Source organism: Bidens hawaiensis, unplaced genomic scaffold (assembly GCF_021521415.1).
Source record: "Bidens hawaiensis isolate Kalapana, Puna unplaced genomic scaffold, B.hawaiensis_p1.1 tig00034689_1, whole genome shotgun sequence".
NCBI lineage: Eukaryota > Viridiplantae > Streptophyta > Magnoliopsida > Asterales > Asteraceae > Bidens > Bidens hawaiensis.
In genome coordinates, this window is record NW_027496021.1 from 100,800 (window position 1) to 118,824 (window position 18,025).

The window sequence follows — 18,025 nt, forward strand, 5'->3', positions numbered from 1 at the left end:
GTTATATCATATGCACTTAGCTTTACTGCCCATTTTGCCATCCTACCTGACATTTCTGGTTTTCTCAAAACAGACTTAATAGGATAGTTAGTTTTAACACATATAGGGTGAGTTTCAAAATAATGTCTAAGTTTAGTAGACGCCATAATAAGTGCTAAAATTAATTTCTCAAGACAAGAATACCTGGTCTCAGCATCCAAAAGGCTTTTACTTACATAATATATAGGATGTTGTTGTCCTTCGAGATCCTTAGCCAAGACTGCACTTATAGCGTTATTTGATATAGCAAGATATAGAGATAGATATTCACCTTCCTCGGGTTTTACCAGTAGAGGAGCAGAAGAAGGATAAGCTTTTAAGGATGGTAAAGCTTCCTCATGCTTACTGATCCATTCAAACTTTTTGTTTTTCTTCAGGATATCGTAAAATTCTTTGCACTTTTCTGAGGATTTGGATATGAATCTGTTGAGTGTCGCTATACTGCCGGTTAGCCTTTGAACATCTTTGACTGACTCTGGGGATTTCAGATTTAGGATAGCTTGTATCTGCTCTGGACTCGCCTTTATCCCCCTTTTGGTGACCATATATCCCAAAAATTTGCCAACCTTTACTCCGAAATGGCATTTCGATGGATTCAGCTTCATGTTGTATTTGTCGAGGATAACAAACGTTGTCTTGAGATCTTGAAGGTGATCTTCAGCTTTCTTGTACTACACCACCATATCATCAATATAAACCTCCATTGTGTCCCTCAGTTGCTCTTTGAACATCATGTTAACTAACCTCTGATAGGTTGCACCTACATTTCTAAGTCCAAAGGGTATAGCAATATAACAATAAATACCTGTGGGAGTCATGAAGGCCATATATTCTTGATCTGAGGGCTCCATCTGGATTTGCTGAAATCCTAAGGATGCGTCCATAAATGTCAGCATCTCGTGGCCGGCTGTAGCATCCACCATTGAATCGATGTGTGGTAGAGGGAATGGATCTTTAGGACAAGCCTTATTCAAGTCTGTGAAATCTACACAAACTCTCCATTTGCCATTCTTCTTCTGTACAACCACCACATTTGCTAACCATCGGGGATATTGAACTTCCCTAATCATTTTTGCCTTCAAGATTCTTTCTATTTCTTCTTGAATAATTAAGTTTCTTTCAGGTGCAAATATTCTTCTTTTTTGATGGATTGTCCTGAAAAAATTATCAATTCCAAGTTTATGTGTTATAATATCTTTGGAAATACCTGTCATATCTTCATGTTTCCATGCAAATGTTGACAACCTTGATTTGAGGAAATCGAGCAATTTTGACTCAATATCCTCAGGAATGCTAGTTCCTATCAGCACTTTGTCTTTAGGATCCTCGGGATAAAGAGGTACTTTTTTAATTTCTTTTTCCCTGGCCTCCATTACGCCACGTGCTGGCTTCAGTAATTGCTACGCCTGCTGGGGTTTGGCAGTACACTTCATGGAAGAGGTGTAGCAATTCTTTGCGTCTTGTTGGTCACTGATGATTTTGATAACTCCCCACGGACTTGGGAGTTTCACACATTGGTGATAAGTGGAGGGAACTGCTTTCATCTCGTGTATCCAGGGCCTGCCTAATATAATATTGCAACAAGATAAACAGTCAATAACACAAAATTTTTGCATTTTATTTACCCCTTCGACATATATTGGGAGCTTAATTTCCCCAATAGTGTTCTTAGTTTCTCCACTGAATCCAACCAATACTGAGGAACTAGGGACGATCTCATCCTCAGGAATATTCATCTTTTTCAGCACGTCTAATTGAATAATGTTGACAGAGCTTCCGCCATCTATGAGGATCCTGCGAACATAATGGTTAGCCATATATAAAGTTATTACCAAACTATCATGATGAGGATCCTGAACGTCGATCCTATCACTTTCATCGAAGGATATAATCCTTTCTTTAGTGAAAATAGAGGTCTTTGTTGGCCTGTTAGCCACTTCTAACTTTCTTTGGTCAACATTTCTCTTTGCAGCAGAATAAGAGGTTCCACATATGTCGGATCCTCCCGATATGAACATGATTGTTCTTGCATCTGTTGGTGGAGGAGTCGGCTTTTCAGGAATTTTCTAGGGATCCTGCTCTCTTCCATTCTTCTTGCCAAGTAGCTCTTTCAAGTGGCCCTTGCTGAGAAGATAGATGATCTTCCTTCTAGGTGCAATGCAATCATCAGTCAAGTGCCCAAAGTCTTCGTGGAAAGCACACCATTTTGATTTGTCTTTCCAGGATCCTGGCTTCTCCACTTTCCTTGGCCACCTCGCTTTCTCACCTAAATCCTGCATGGCACATATTAATCCACCAATATCAACAGAAAAACAATATTCAGAGATCTTAGGATATTCTTCATCATTTTCCTCATCTACTGCATTAATCTTGGGGTTATCAGGCTTGTAGTAAGGCTTTGCTCGAATGATTTTCCCGGGGATTCGAATTTCCAGTTCGTCTAATCATACTTCCGGATATCGACTTTAGAATTCTTCTTGTCGTCTTCTAGCCTGATAAACCTCAGAGCTCTGCTTCTTGCTTCATCTAATGACCTGCATGGAGTCATAACAACATCATCATAGAAAGAGGAGCCTTTTTCTAATCCCAACTTGAGAACTTCCACTGCTAAAGCTGGGTTTAGATTCGGGATCTCCAACGATTCCTTACTAAACCTGGTAATAAAATCTCTTAAGGATTCCCCAGGATTTTAGGTACCCTATAAAGATCACCTGTCATTTTCTCAAAAGTTCTACTGCAAGAAAACTGGTTATTAAACAGGTTAACTAAATGAGAAAAAGAATTGATAGTGTTAGGAGGAATACTCAGTAGCCATTTCATGGCTGCTCCGGTCAAAGTAGATCCGAACTCTTTGCAAAGACATGCCTCTTTGATTTCCATAGGGATGGGATTGATCTCCATACGTTCTCTGTATTGTGCGACGTGTTCCTCAGGATCCGTTGAGCCATCATACAGCTTCATATTTGGAGTTTGAAACCGTTTTGGGATCTGTACGTCGCTAATCGATGGCACAAACCGGGATATCCTGTGACTATCAGTGGGAACTTCAGCTATGGGACGGATTATATCGGGGACATTCGATATCATGTCCTTAAGTTTCTTCGATTCTCGGGCTAAGCCCGGACTTATGCCTGCATCCTACAAAAATCCTTGATTAGCATTAAATGGAATCGTATTGTACCCTGATTAACATTCTGAGGAGCGGTCTGGGCGTTGTAGCTCGTATTTCCAAACATAGTATTCCCAGGGTAGGCAAGCGGAGTAGCCGGAGTGTTGGCCTGCATCGGGATAAAGTCTCCCTGTTGCACATCAGAGGATCCTGAGGGCTGCTGTGCTTGAGCTACTCCTGAAGATGTCACCTGCTGATAAGGACCAGCCTAATGGAACAATCCTGAGGATCCAGACTGTTGGAACAATCCTGAGGATCCAGACTGTTGAAACAATCCTGAGGATCCAGACTGTTGAAACAATTTCGAGGATCCAGACTGATGGAACAATCCGGAGGGTCCTCCCGGCTGCGACAATCCTGACGATCCTGAATGTCGAAAAGGCCCAGCAGATGATGAATACGGGTATCCTTGAGATCCGGATAAGTGTAATCCCGCAGACCCCAAATGCTGGAAAGATGGCGGTCCAGAGTTGTACGCCGTGGTTGGCTCTGGATGCACCAATCCTGAGGATCCTGGAGGAGTGAAGTCCAGAGATCTCGTGATTAGTGGTGTGAATTCTTCCGCCGGCTTCTTGGCTTTCTTGAAATATTCTTGTTCCCTCACGAGCATCTGGTTGGTCTTGTTTTGGCGATCCATCTGTTCCTGTAGCCGTCTGTACGGAGACAGAAGGTTGTTGTTGGACACCATGATGGGATCCTCGGAAGATGGTTTGGATCCCGAGAACACATGAGTAGCAGTCTTCTTTTGGACGTTATCAGGCTTCTTCGGGATACCACTAGCAGGAGAAGGCATGGGCGGCCTCGCTGAGGATTCTGAGGCTGCGGCAAAAGATGAAACAATCTTGGGTTTTGAAGACATGTTGTGGATATTGAGAGTAGGGTTTCGTTTGAGAATGAACAATGATCAAAGCACTGTTTTCGCCACGGTGGGCGCCAAATTGTTTCGGTCAAAAATTGACAAAACAACTTTTGATCAAATTATTGCGTGAGGTGAAGTTCTTATCGATAATAAGGTTGAAAACAAAGATATGATTACGAGGGAAAAAACCCTTGATTATGATAATCTTCGTTTCGGTCAAGAGTTTACAACTTAATCTTTAGTCGAATACCTTCGGTTAAAGATTACGAGCTTAACTTTTGGTCGAATTACGCTTGATTATTATGATCTTCGGCACAAAAAACCCCCGGACGGTGAAAACTATCACCGTCGAGTTTATTAATATCGAAAACAAGTGATTACAAAGGTTGGAGCTGATAGAATATCGAAAGCTAAGTGTTACAGTGATTGCTAGTAAGCTAGATCGTGAAAATGTGTGTGACCTATTGATATTATCAGCTCAATATATAATAAGAAGATTACAACTGTTATTCCGATTATTCCGGAAACCCTAGACTACTTCTTCAACAAGCCGTTACTGCCCATGTTGTTAGTTGACGAAGTTCAAATAGCATTCCGTTGTACTCCACGTTCTTATAAACATATTTAACACGTGATCTTATCTGCAAAACAGTTAGATAATATAGGACAATTGAATTAGTCAACGTACCTTCCTCAGAATAACCGCTTGAGTCAACATCCTTAAGTTAAGCTCAATTCCGAGGATAAAATTCCACACCCAACAAAACCTATAAAATATTTTGGTTCTTTATTGTTTATATTTTATTTGTTTCACTTATCGTCTTTTTTTATTAGATTATATGAATTTTTATAATTTACTTTTAATAAGAAAACCCTTAAATAAATATTGATCGGTATAACTTAAAATCAGTTAAGTGGTTGTATATCAATTAGAAAATTATATTTTAAATACATTTATGCAAGTAGGAATTACGTTGTCACCCTCGGTCATAAAAATTTGGTTCCGCTTGTTAGTGCACGGAAATTTGACACTGTGGATATGTTATCCTGGCATATAATATGGATCGATTATCCCTAGAATATGTTGCAGACCCTGTCAGGATCAATGATCCTCAGTACTTATTATTTATTAATGACTTTCCTTTGTTATCTTGATATTTTGTGCAGGTATAATGGCTAGTTACCAAGTCTAACCTATAATCTCGCAATCAAGTCAACAAACCGCGTGGATAATTAAGGAAACAACTACAAGGAAGGAATGGCTTGATTGGCGGCTTAAAATAAGGATATTTGTTATATTATCTATGTATAAATAGAGATTATGATCAGCTAGGAAAGGAGACACGAGCCACTGCGAATACAACAGCAATACACACACACTTAGAAATCATTGTATTACTGATCATAATCTCCAACCTTGTATCCTCACTTTTCATATTAATAAACTTGACGGTGATAGTTTTCATCGTCCGAGGGTTTTTTGTGCCGGAGATTACTATAATCACGTACTATCCGACCAAAGGTTATCTCGTTGATCCTTGACCGAAGTGATTCGACCAAAGATTATCTTATTAATCCTTGACCGAAGTCAATCGATCAAAGATTACCTTGTTAAGTTTTGACCGAAGTAAGATTATCGTATTCAATGGCTTTTTCCCTCGTGATCAAATCACGATGTTCTTCATTATTTCGTTCATACAGTCGTTGTTAATATCATAGCACTATACCTCACATTTACAGATTTGGATACATTATCCTTAGCAAATTTTTATCCAAAACAATTTGGCGCCCACTGTGGGGCAATTGGTGCTATAATCTAGAAAATACCTTATCAATATTCAACCTCTCATACCCATATCACCATCAATGGCCTCTCAATCAACCTCTATTTCATCAACCATGTCATCTTCGGTTCCTCTTTCATCAAGAACTTTGCCGCTGATGCCTCCTCCAATCACGGGAGCACTGAGGGTTGCTGCTGCTGGAAACAAGACGCAAATCCAGTCTTCCAGATCTCAAAGACCACTGCTGCCACATCGGTGGTTCTCTAATAATGATGTTTCTGCTATGTTTTCACATGTTAAGGAATACACGGAGCAACAGAACAAAACCAACCAAAAGATCCTACGAGAAATTGAAGATCTCAAGAAAAGAAAGAGGCCACTTGAGGATGAGACTCCTTTGATGCCAAGGATTCTGGATTTCACTACTCCAGGATCTGTGGCTCAACAGACTCAAGGATCCTCCATCTTCCAGCAAGGATCACCTATCCTTCAACAGGGGTCCATGGGTCAGCAAACTCAAGGATACTCATTCCTTCAACAAGGATCATCTATCCTTCAACAGGGATCCATGGGTCAGCAAACTCAAGGATCCTCGTTCCTTCAACCAGGATCCTCTTGGATGTATCACCAAGGATCCTTCAACTCCCAACCTCAAGGATCCATATGGCAGAATCAAGGATCCTCAGGGGTGCAGCATCAAAGATCCTCAGAGGTTCATGAAGTAGACATAATCCCCATGCAAACCATTGCCTATAGTGGACCAACTCCAATAGCAGATGCTTCTTACCTTGGCTACACTTCTGGGATGCCAACGTTTAATCAACTGAGAGGTAACATGTATAATCATATATCCTTAGACACTAACCTTGGCTCTATGCAGGATACAGGTATCAACCAGGCTATGGCTAAGGAACTTCAGAAGCTTAAGGATATGATGTCCAGCGTGCCAGGAGTAGTCCGTCCGATTCCTGAAATACCAGAAGGAAGCCACAAGTTGTCCAGATTTGCTCCACCTATTTGTGATGCTGAAGTCCCAAAACGATTTCAGACCCCCCAACATGAAGGTGTATGATGGGACAACTGATCCCGAAGAGCATGTGGCTCAATACAGGGAGAGAATGGAAATCAATCCAATTCTCGAAAAACTCAAGGAGGCTTGTCTATGCAAGGGTGTCGGATCCACACTAACAGGATCTGCATTAAAATGGCTGTTAAGTCTTCCTCCCTTTTCTGTTACTTCTTTTTGACATTTAGTTAACTTGTTCAACAGCAAATTTTCTTGTAGTAGGAAATTTGAGAAGTTAACTAGTGATTTATATAGAGTTGTCCAATCTTATAATGAATCCCTTAGGGATTTTGTTACTAGGTTTGGCAGGGAGGCCCTAGAAATCCCTAGTCTTGATATGGCTACGGCTGTTGAAGCATTCAAGATGGGACTTCAAAGGGGCTCCCCATTTTATGACGATCTTGTGATAACCCCATGCAGGAATTTATATGAAGTCAGAAACAGGGCACTCAGATTTATAAGGCTAGAGGATGACAAGAAGATCCAGGAACGGTTAGGAGCTCCAACAAAACAAGAGCCATTTAACCAGAAACAAGGATCCTCATACAAGAACAATGACTCAAAGCCGTACTCAAAATTCAACAACCAAAATGTCCGGGAAGTTGAAGAAGGAGAAGATAATGAGGACTACCCAAGTATTTCCGAGTATTGCTTCTCTGTTGACACTCATGGTTTGATTTGTGCCATGAAGGATCTTGGAGAGAAAGCAAGGTGGCCTCGAAAAAATGAGAAAACAGCATCCTTCAAAGACAAGTCCAAGTGGTGTGCATTCCATGAGGACTTTGGCCATCAGACAGAAGGTTGTATTGGTTTAAGGAGGGAAATTGGATACCTCCTGAGCAAGGGTCATTTCAAAGAACTCTTGGGAAGAAAAAAGTCTAGGATCCAGGATCCTGAAGAGGTACCACAGAAAGCAACTCCGCCCCAACCAGACGCACAAGTAATCAACTTCATCTCTGGTGGCTCAGATATATGTGGTACTTCTTTCTCCTCGGCAAAAAGACACGCCAAAGAAACAAAGTCGGAGAACGGAGACCGACCAGTCATATCCACTACTTTGACGACTGACAAAAGAATCTTCTTTGACGAAGAAGATAAGACAATCATCCAGGATTCTCACCATGATGGTTTGATTATAACTTTATTTATTGCTAACCATTATGTACGCAGGATCCTAGTCGACGGTGGAAGCTCGGTCAACATCATCCAACATGACGTACTACAGAAAATGAACATCCCGGACTCAGAAATCATCCCAAGAACGTCGGTTCTAGTGGGTTTCAGTGGTGAAACCAAGAAAACATTGGGGGACATCAAACTCCCGATATACATCGAAGGGTTAAACTCTTACCAAAAGTTTTGTGTTATTGACAATCTTTCTTGTTGCAACGTTATTCTTGGCAGGCCTTGGATACTTGGAATGAAAGTTGTAGCCTTTACTTACCATCAGTGCATCAAACTACTAACTCCTTGGGGAGTAGTAAGGATAGATGGTGACCAAGTGGAAGCCAAGAATTATTATTCTTCATCAATGAAGTCGACAACTAAACAAACGATAGCATAGCAATTACAGCAACATCCTAGGGACGTGCTGGAAGCTCGGGAGCGAGACGTAAAAGAAGTATCTTTAGATCCTGAAGATCCAGACACGAAGGTGTTCCTAGGATCCTGTATCCCTGACGAGATCGAGGAGGATATGATATCCTTCCTAAAGCGACGAAAATCCACATTTTCCTTCAGACATTCAGACATGACAGGTATTTCTAAGGAGGTAATTACTCATAAGTTGGGCCTTGATTATTCTATTAAACCCGTCCATCAGCAGCGAAGGAAATTCGCTCCTGAGAGGAACACGATCATACAAGAAGAAGTTGAAAAACTTCTTAAGGCCGGTATGATTAGAGAGGTTAAGTATCCTCGGTGGTTGGCTAATGTGGTTGTTTCTAAAAAGAATGGAAAGTGGAGGGTGTGTGTCGATTTCACCTATTTAAACAAGGCATGCCACAAGGATCCTTTCCCATTACCACATATAGACTCCATGGTAGATGCAACAGTAGGGCATGAGATGCTTACCTTTATGGATGCTTCCTCTGGATTTCAACAAATTCAGATGGAACCATCTGATCAAGAGGATACAACATTCATGACTCCTACCGGCATATATTGTTATATTGCTATGCCGTTCGGACTAAGAAATGCAGGGGCAACATATCAAAGATTGGTCAATATGATGTTCAAGGATCAGTTAGGCAAAACCATGGAAGTCTACATAGATTACATGGTAGTGAAGTCAAAGAGGGCTGAGGATCACCTTAGAGATCTTGAAGAAGCATTCAATATCCTTGACCAATATAACATGAAACTGAACCCGTCAAAATGCCATTTTGGTGTTAAGGCTTGAAAGTTTCTAGGATACATGGTGACCAAAAGGGGAATAGAAGCAAGCCTCGAGCAGATAGAAGCCATCATCAACTTAAAGTCTCATGTGAATGCTAAAGATGTCCAAAGACTGACGGGAAGAATACCCGCTCTCAACAGATTCATTTCAAGATCCTCAGAGAAGTGCAAAGACTTCTATGATATCTTGAGAAATAATAAAAAGTTTGAATGGACTCAAAGGCACGAAGATGCACTAAAGGCTCTTAAGGATTATCTATCCTCAGCGCCTACTTTGATGAAGACAATAGATGGTGAGCCGCTGTCCCTGTACTTAGCTGTGTCAGGTAATGCAATCAGTGCTGTTCTGGCCAAGGATCATGAAGGACAACAGCACTCGGTATATTATGTAAGTAAAAGCCTGTTAAATGCAGAGGTCAGGTATTCTCACCTTGAAAAATTAATTCTTGCTTTAATTATGGCCTCAACCAAGTTGAGACACTATTTTGAAACACATACTATTATTTTAAGAACTAATTATCCTGTTAAGAATGTGCTTAGAAAACCAGAATTATCAGGAAGGATGGCCAAATGGGCTGTGAAATTGAGTGCATATGATATTCAGTATGAGCCCAGAACAGCCATTAAGTCGCAAGCGCTTGCAGACTTTGTGGCTGATTTCAGTAGTGACATGCAAGAGGAAGCTAATTTGGAGGTTCAACAACTGGAAGAAACCAAGGATCCTTGGATCCTCTTTACTGATGGAGCATCCAACGTAAGAGGAACAGGATTGGGTATCCTACTGAAATCGCCACAGGGGGACATAATACCCTAGTCCATTGCGTGTGCATTCCAATCCACCAATAATGAAGCGGAATACGAAGCCCGAATCGCAGGTTTGCAATTAGCTAAACACATGAGGATCAGGTATCTTCAAGTATATGTAGATTCGTTATTGATGGCTAACCACTTTAATGGCTCATATGATGTTAAAGGTGAAAAACTAATCAAATATCTAGATGTTGTGAAGGAACTATCAAAGTTCTTTGATTCTTTTAGTATTATACAGGTACCAAGAGAAGAGAACGTTGGGGCAGATGCTTTAGCAAATTTAACTTCATCATTGAAGATTCCAGAAGATACGAAGATCCCAATCATCCATATACTCTCACCAGCAATAGGAGAACAAGATGTTAGGGAGATAACAACTGAAAAAGTGATTGTGCCTTGGGATCCATTATCCTCAAATAATCAAGGATCGTGGATCCTCCCGATCAAGAAGTTCATTCAAAATGGAGAGATTCCAGCCACAGAGAAACCTAAGTCCTTCAAACTTAAGGTATCACAATACATTTTATTAAACAATATTCTGTATAGGAAATCTCTTGCAGGTCCATACTTGAGATGTATCGAAGATCCTGAAATTCAAGAGGTGCTCAAAGACTTTCACGAAGGAGATTGCGGTAATCACACTGGAGGTAGAGCCCTATTCTCAAGAATTCTGAGAACAGGATACTTCTGGCCTACCATGAAGAGAGACGCCATGGAGTACTCAAAAAAGTGTGACTCATGTCAAAGACATGGCAATATTCTGCATCAGCCAGCAGAGCCAATGTATCCTATATCCTCATCATGGCCTTTCATGAAGTGGGGCATGGATATCGTGGGTAAGCTACCTAAAGCGCCAGAAGGAAAAATATTCATGCTTGCAATGACTGATTACTTTTCAAAGTGGATAGAAGCAGAAGCTTTTGTTCAAGTTCGCGAAAAAGAGGTGATATCCTTCATTAAAAGAAATATTATTACTAGATTTGGTATCTCTTCGGAAATTATTTGTGACAATGGTTCCCAGTTTATCGGGAAAAGAACCACTAACTTTTGTGACAGTTGAGGCATTAAGATGATTACCTCCACACCAATTCATCCTCAAGCTAATGGTCAAGCAGAATCAAGTAACAAGATTATTATCAATAACTTGAAGAAGAAACTAGGATCCAAGAAGGCAAGTGGGCCGAAGAGCTACCATATGTTCTTTTGGCTGATAGAACAACACCAAAGAATGCAACATGTCAAACACCCTTCTCATTGGTGTTTAGCTCAGAAGCTGTAATCCCTACGGAGATGGTGGTTCCTACTTCCAGAACAAGCATCCGTGATCCTCAAACCAACAATGAAATCCTTCTCCAAGACCTGGATACTGTTGATGAGCTCAGAGACCTAGCTAAGATCAGAATGGCAGCATATCAACAAAAGGTAGCTGGGGCATACAACAAAAATATCAGGATTCAAAGATTTCAAGAAGGAGATCTAGTTTTGAGGAAAGCCTTCCAAAACACAACTAATCCAGCAGATGGAAAGCTAGCGCCTAAGTGGGAAGGCCCCTACTTGATCGAGTCAGAAGCCGGAAAGGGGGCATATCACCTGCTGACTATGGAAGGAAACAGGTTACCTAGAGCATGGAATGCTATTCATCTCAAGAAATACTTTTTCTAATCAGGATCAAGTATCCTCAGAAGGATCAAGGATCCTGAAATTGGTAATATCTATCCGATCACTTATTCATTTCAGATTCTTATTAATTTATGGATAATATGTTTTTAACGTTTGTCTTTATCCAAGTTTTAAATAACAATGCAGATTTCAATAAGAGGTTCAATGTCTAAGAGGTTAGCCACCTCTCCTTTACATTTAAGGTACTTTACTATTTCCTTGGCCTAGCCCACGATTGGATATGACCCCCGATGGTCATATCCCCTAAGGTTTAAAGGTTTTCACATTTCTTATAAATTAGAGTTTCTACACTCTCGCCTGGAGCGTACGCTATCCAACGTATAGTCCGGGGCAGCGGGACCAGTACACATTTAGTGGCTGACAATTTCGTTGTTTCAGCTATATGGAGGATCCTACGATTTATGGTAGACGTACCATACCACCGGTTTATAACGTTTTCACGTTATCTCGCGTTTGGGCTAAATCCTGGTTTGGGCGAGTCCCCGGTTAACATCCGTATTTGGGCTTGTCCCCAGTTGCACGGGCTTGTCCCCAGTTGCACGGGCTTGTCCCCATTTTATTTGGGCTTGTCCCCAGTTTGTTGGGTTTAATCCCAGTTAATATCATATGTTATTTGCATCAGGTATCCTAAGTCCAATTACAAGGATTACAGAAGGATCAACACTTATGGTAACTTAATGGTGTTGAATATACAGCCGGAAGGGAAGTTGCCAAGGAAACTCCATTGATATATGAACTATACCCAGCTTGTCAAATCTCATCTGTTTTGCAGGATGCTTGATTTCAAAGGCAAAATGACAGCTGTGATCTTATCACAACCGCCATTTTGGGGGCAATTGTTAGTGCACGGAAATTTGACACTGTGGATATGTTATCCTGGCATATAATATGGATCAATTATCCTTAGAATATGTTGCAGACCCTGTCAGGATCAATGATCCTCAGTACTTATTATTTATTAACGACTTTCCTATGTTATCTTGATATTTTGGGCAGGTATAATGGCTAGTTACCAAGTCTAACCTATAATCTCTCAATCAAGTCAACAAACCGCGTGGATAATTAAGGAAACAACTACAAGGAAGGAATGGCTTGATTGGCGGCATAAAATAGGGATATTTGTTATATTATCTATGTATAAATAGAGATTATGATCAGCTAGGAAAGGAGACACGATCCACTGCGAATACAACAGCAATACACACACACTTAGAAATCATTGTATTACTGATCATAATCTCCAACCTTGTATCCTCACTTTTCATATTAATAAACTTGACGGTGATAGTTTTCACCGTCTGAGGGTTTTTTGTGCCGGAGATTACTATAATCACGTACTATCCGACCAAAGGTTACCTCGTTGATCCTTGACGGAAGTGATTCGACAAAAGATTATCTTATTAATCTTTGACCGAAGTCAATCGATCAAAGATTACCTTGTTAAGTTTTGACCGAAGTAAGATTATCGTATTCAAGGGCTTTTTCCCTCGTGATCAAATCACGGTGTTCTTCATTATTTCGTTCATACAATCGTTGTTAATATCATAGCACTATACCTCACATTTACAGATTTGGATACATTATCTTTAGCAGATTTTTATTCAAAACACCGCTAATGACAAAGTAAATGATGTTTTGGTTAGATTGAAAAAATAAAATCTCGTAGAAATTAATTTTAAATAAATTGTATTTTAATTATTTATTTCTAATGATAATATGTTTGATATGTATTTTTGTTTAGGTGACCTGACACGATTCGATTCGACCTGAGCGGCTAAAGAAGACCAAAAAAAAGTTATATAACGATTTAACCTGACTTGAACGGATGAACCAAAACAAAAAAAAATAACATATAAACTGCATACTGACCCAAAATAGACCACTGTGTGAAAATTTTCTGGATCCCCCACTGAGTCTTGCTAGAAACGGTCAGCAATTAATGCTCAGCTAAAGACTTGGTCAAACCATTAAATATTTAAGGACGTGGGAGGCTGTTACAACATGTTAATGATGAAGATATGATATTTGTAACTGTCCTAGGATCCTCGCTAGAGCATTTAATGCTAGTTATTGATAGTTTTGACTCATGTAACTATATAATGAAGTTGCCTTGATCACATAAGACGCGAACACACACCCGTATACACACTTTTGTACTTATAGCAACAATCAAACACTTCCAACACTTGTACTCACCAACTTTTGCTTAGCAATAGTAAGGTAGGGGATAGTTTTCCCTCCAGAAGTTTTTGTCGGAGTTCCTTAAAGGATCACAAGCTTTTTCCTCGCTAAAAAACGTTGTGCCACTTGCAGCATTTACTTGTTGTTTTGATTACATATTTAAGCATCCTACCTCACATACAAAGTTTGGTTACTTGATTATCCTCATGTAATTTTTTATCAAAACATATATAACATTAAAATAGAATTTAAGGTGAGCGGCCACCCCTTGAAAACAAAATAGCTCCATCCCTAGTGATGGCCCACCATAACTTTTTTTGGCTCCCGTATACGGCTACAAATCTTGCTCATGGACTTTTTGTATCCTCAAGTCCGACTCTCTCCACATAGATCCGGATGGGACCCCAGTCGTTAAGGGTGCTCTTAAGATGTATTATAATGAGATTTATTAGAAGTGCATTGTATTTAAGTATTTTACTAGCTGTCTCATCATGGATATGTTATTCAATCTATCCATTCCTTTCATGATACAATTGGTAAACTTTTAGGTGTTCCGGATAGAAAGTAAAAAGTGCACGATATGACAAATAGACATGTTTTATCCGTAGGTTTTCAATTTTAAAATTAAAAATGTTTTATTGAACTTAAGAAAAGTATTAACATCATTTAACTTTTGATATTTGTAATATAATTTCTGAAATATTAACACATATCAGTTTTTCTATATGAGATCAGAGATGTTAGATGTTACTTATACTTCTTGTTTTTATCCATTATACCCACCTTCCCATTACACCCTTCACCATCTAGAACTTGAAGCCTTGTTTTAATTGTATCTAATGGCATTGTCACACATCACCGAAACCCCACTCGCCATAGCGGCACTGGCAGCCTGCACCGCCACCACCGCCATCAAATCCGGCCTAAACCCGCTGCCACCACCATGTCCGTCTTTCTTTAAATGATAACTAACACGATCCCAAACGGCAACATAGAAATGGAGAATACGACTTCCCAACTAACCACTTGAAAAATATGAACCCATATAAAATTATTACACTTGTTTTATTTTAATACTCAATTTGAATTAAAATATTGAAAAAATATCTAAAACTGTATATAGGTATTTATACTAGATTTTTAGATAAATATAGTTATTGATATATTTTAATCTTCCAATAGAAACAACAAACTGTCATCTTTGATAGGTCAACGAATTTATTTTCAAATCCGATTTATTAAAATCCATTTATCAAGTATGAGCAAGTAATTAACAAGTCATCATAATATGATTTGCGAAAGCCACTTGACTCAAGACTCGGAGAGTAAAGACAACAGCATGTCGGATATTAATATTATTTTTATTTGTTTTTAAAGGTTAAACTCTTAATCCCAAGTGGATTAAAATACCCGTAAATTATAAAATAGTAATGATAATAAAAAAAAAAAACATTTATTTATTACAGTTGGTTCATTAAATAAATTTGTTGAGCTATCAGTCTTATCATGATTGAGATGTGAAAATGTATTGAGATTATATATCTTAAGTGTAGTACTTTAAATCTTTTATAAAGAATAAGGAAAATAAAAACAGGAATAAATCATTCGAATGGTAATCACTGACTCTATACTAGATGAACTATTTGTGTAATTTACTTTAGAAAATAGTGTGTACGCTTATGTGGCACTTAATTTGCTTTAACATTATATTAGTGCATACCCTTAAATGCTTCATAATGCGTGTGTTGAATTTATCACCTATGCTTAATTGTATTTTTTTCCTGATATGTTAATAGTTAAGATTTCTTGTCCAGACACCGATGATTTGATTTCCCATTTTCGACTGAGTTGACCTTAAACTACTAAATTACTACGTCATAAATCGTTAGAACATGCCTCATCATATAGTTATCTTAAAATATACTAAATAGTACAATGTATAGTTTTTAGATACACCTTAAGATATGTTAAGCGGACAAATTCATGAATAAAATGTACCAATCTTTTTGCATTATAGCTTACTATTTGACATCGTTTTAAATGTTTTATAGAAGTCACAAAAGTATTAACATTTGATTTCTATTTCTCTAATATTAACACATCATCATGATATTCACTCGTGTTTTTTTAGTTACCGCCTCCGTTGTTGCTAGCAAATACCATTATTCGGCTCTTCCAAATCAGTTAATGCTAGCAAATACCATTATTCGTCTCTTCCAAACTATTATTTGCTGGCAAATGTGAAGATGTGAAGATCCGAACCATTATTTGGTGGCAAATGTGAAGATCCGAACCATTATTTGGTGGCAAATGTGAAAATCTGATCCTTTTTTTCTTGAATTATTTTCCGTTTCTTCGACAAATAGTATTTTTGTTTTTTATCCACTATAACCCAAGTTCAACTTACTCTAATGCAAATAAGAAATAAAGAGAAAATTGAGAAAATTCGAAGATTAAAGATATTGCCCTTGATTGTAAGAGATTAAAGCTAAAAATTTACAACATCCTACACTACATCACCAAAGTGTTACTAGCAACATGACCACCTTAATATTTTCATCATTTTTCTTTTTAACAAGTTTTTAGACAACATTGATTAACCTCTATATTTAACAACACCAGCCCCATATCATTGAAGAGACCCACAACAATCTTGACTTTTAGTAGACAATTTCTTGAGGAACTCATAAGTAGTAACCATAATAGTAGTAGACATTGACACTGAAATCCATCTAGGACCCAACCCTCTATAACATGCACTCAATCCACCTTCATTAATCAACTTCCTTAATGTTTGCCTTAAACCCACCTTCCCATTATACCCTTCACAATCCAAAACTTGAAGCCTTGTTTTAATTGTATCCAATGGCATTGTCACCATCACCGAAACCCCACTCGCCATGGCCGCACTGGCCGCCTGCACCGCCACCAAATCCGGCCTAAACCCACCCCCACCCCCACCACCACCATGTTCATATTTCTTCAAATGTGAACTAACACGATCCCAGATGGCTCGATGAGCCAACGAATAAGACGCCCACCAAACCGCATTCGATGGGGCATACGTGACAATCGAAAGCCCAAATCCTCGGTACAACCCACGAATCCCGTCTTTACAAACAATTTGTCTAAAAGCATCAATACCACCATTGTATTTAAACCCATCTTTTACACCTTGAACCATTAACCGCTGGCTCACGACGTCAATAGGCGTCCACACGACTTGTGCAGCCACGGCTGCACTCACACCCGCCGCAGCATTCGCAACCGCAGCCGCTTTCGCCTCAGAATACCCCAAATTAACCGTCGCATAACCGACACTACTCTTAGTTATCTCAAGAGCACCCATGTAAAGCGATCTAGCCGGAATCGTACCCATCAATGAAGTCCCAAACCCTCTATAAAACCCTCTAAAACCATCATGTTTCAAAATCGACACCGCCATTTTAAAGCACGGCGTCTCTTTAACCACCACCTGTTGTCGTGTTTTCAACACGACGGTTGGATATAACGTGCCCGATACACCTGAAAACAAGGCGGCACCGAGGAAGAAAAACTTGGATTTGTCGAGCATCTCCCAGTTAACATCACCCGGGAGGTGGATTTCGGTCCGGGATTCGTTCTCCGCCATCCCCAAACTCATATTCGTGTGATTAATTAACCCAAATAATTATAAAAAAAAAAATCTCTGTGAGGAATTTCAACAAACACCTGGTGTGCAAGTCTCTTGAACAACCAAATCAGTGAGTTACTGATTGAATCGATGATATTAAATATAACCCAAATCAGTAAATTACTAATTATTAACTCAAAGCCCTAAAAACTTAAAACAATTATATAAAAAAACAGCTGGAGTGCAACCCAGTTGAACAACCAAATGAGTGAATTAGTGGATGAATTGATGAAATTAATTAAGCAAACATAATCGTTGACGTAATACAAAATGATGTGTGAGTTACAACAACAAATTTGGTGGTGGGTGAGATGGTGAAATGGGCGATTTGATCGAAGGATAGAGAGAGTAATTGGATTGGATTGGA

At 39.2% G+C, this 18,025-nt stretch overlaps 1 protein-coding gene across 1 annotated transcript; it reads right to left on the bottom strand.

Annotated features, from left to right (window-relative positions):
- Nucleotides 1-16,458: 16,458 nt before the first annotated feature.
- Nucleotides 16,459-17,825, bottom strand: LOC143586543 (uncharacterized). The gene has a single exon (XM_077068069.1). It carries the CDS (start codon nucleotides 17,626-17,628, stop codon nucleotides 16,615-16,617), a length of 1,014 nt encoding a protein of 337 aa, XP_076924184.1. The 5' UTR covers nucleotides 17,629-17,825; the 3' UTR covers nucleotides 16,459-16,614.
- Between the last annotated feature and the right edge of the window lie 200 nt (nucleotides 17,826-18,025).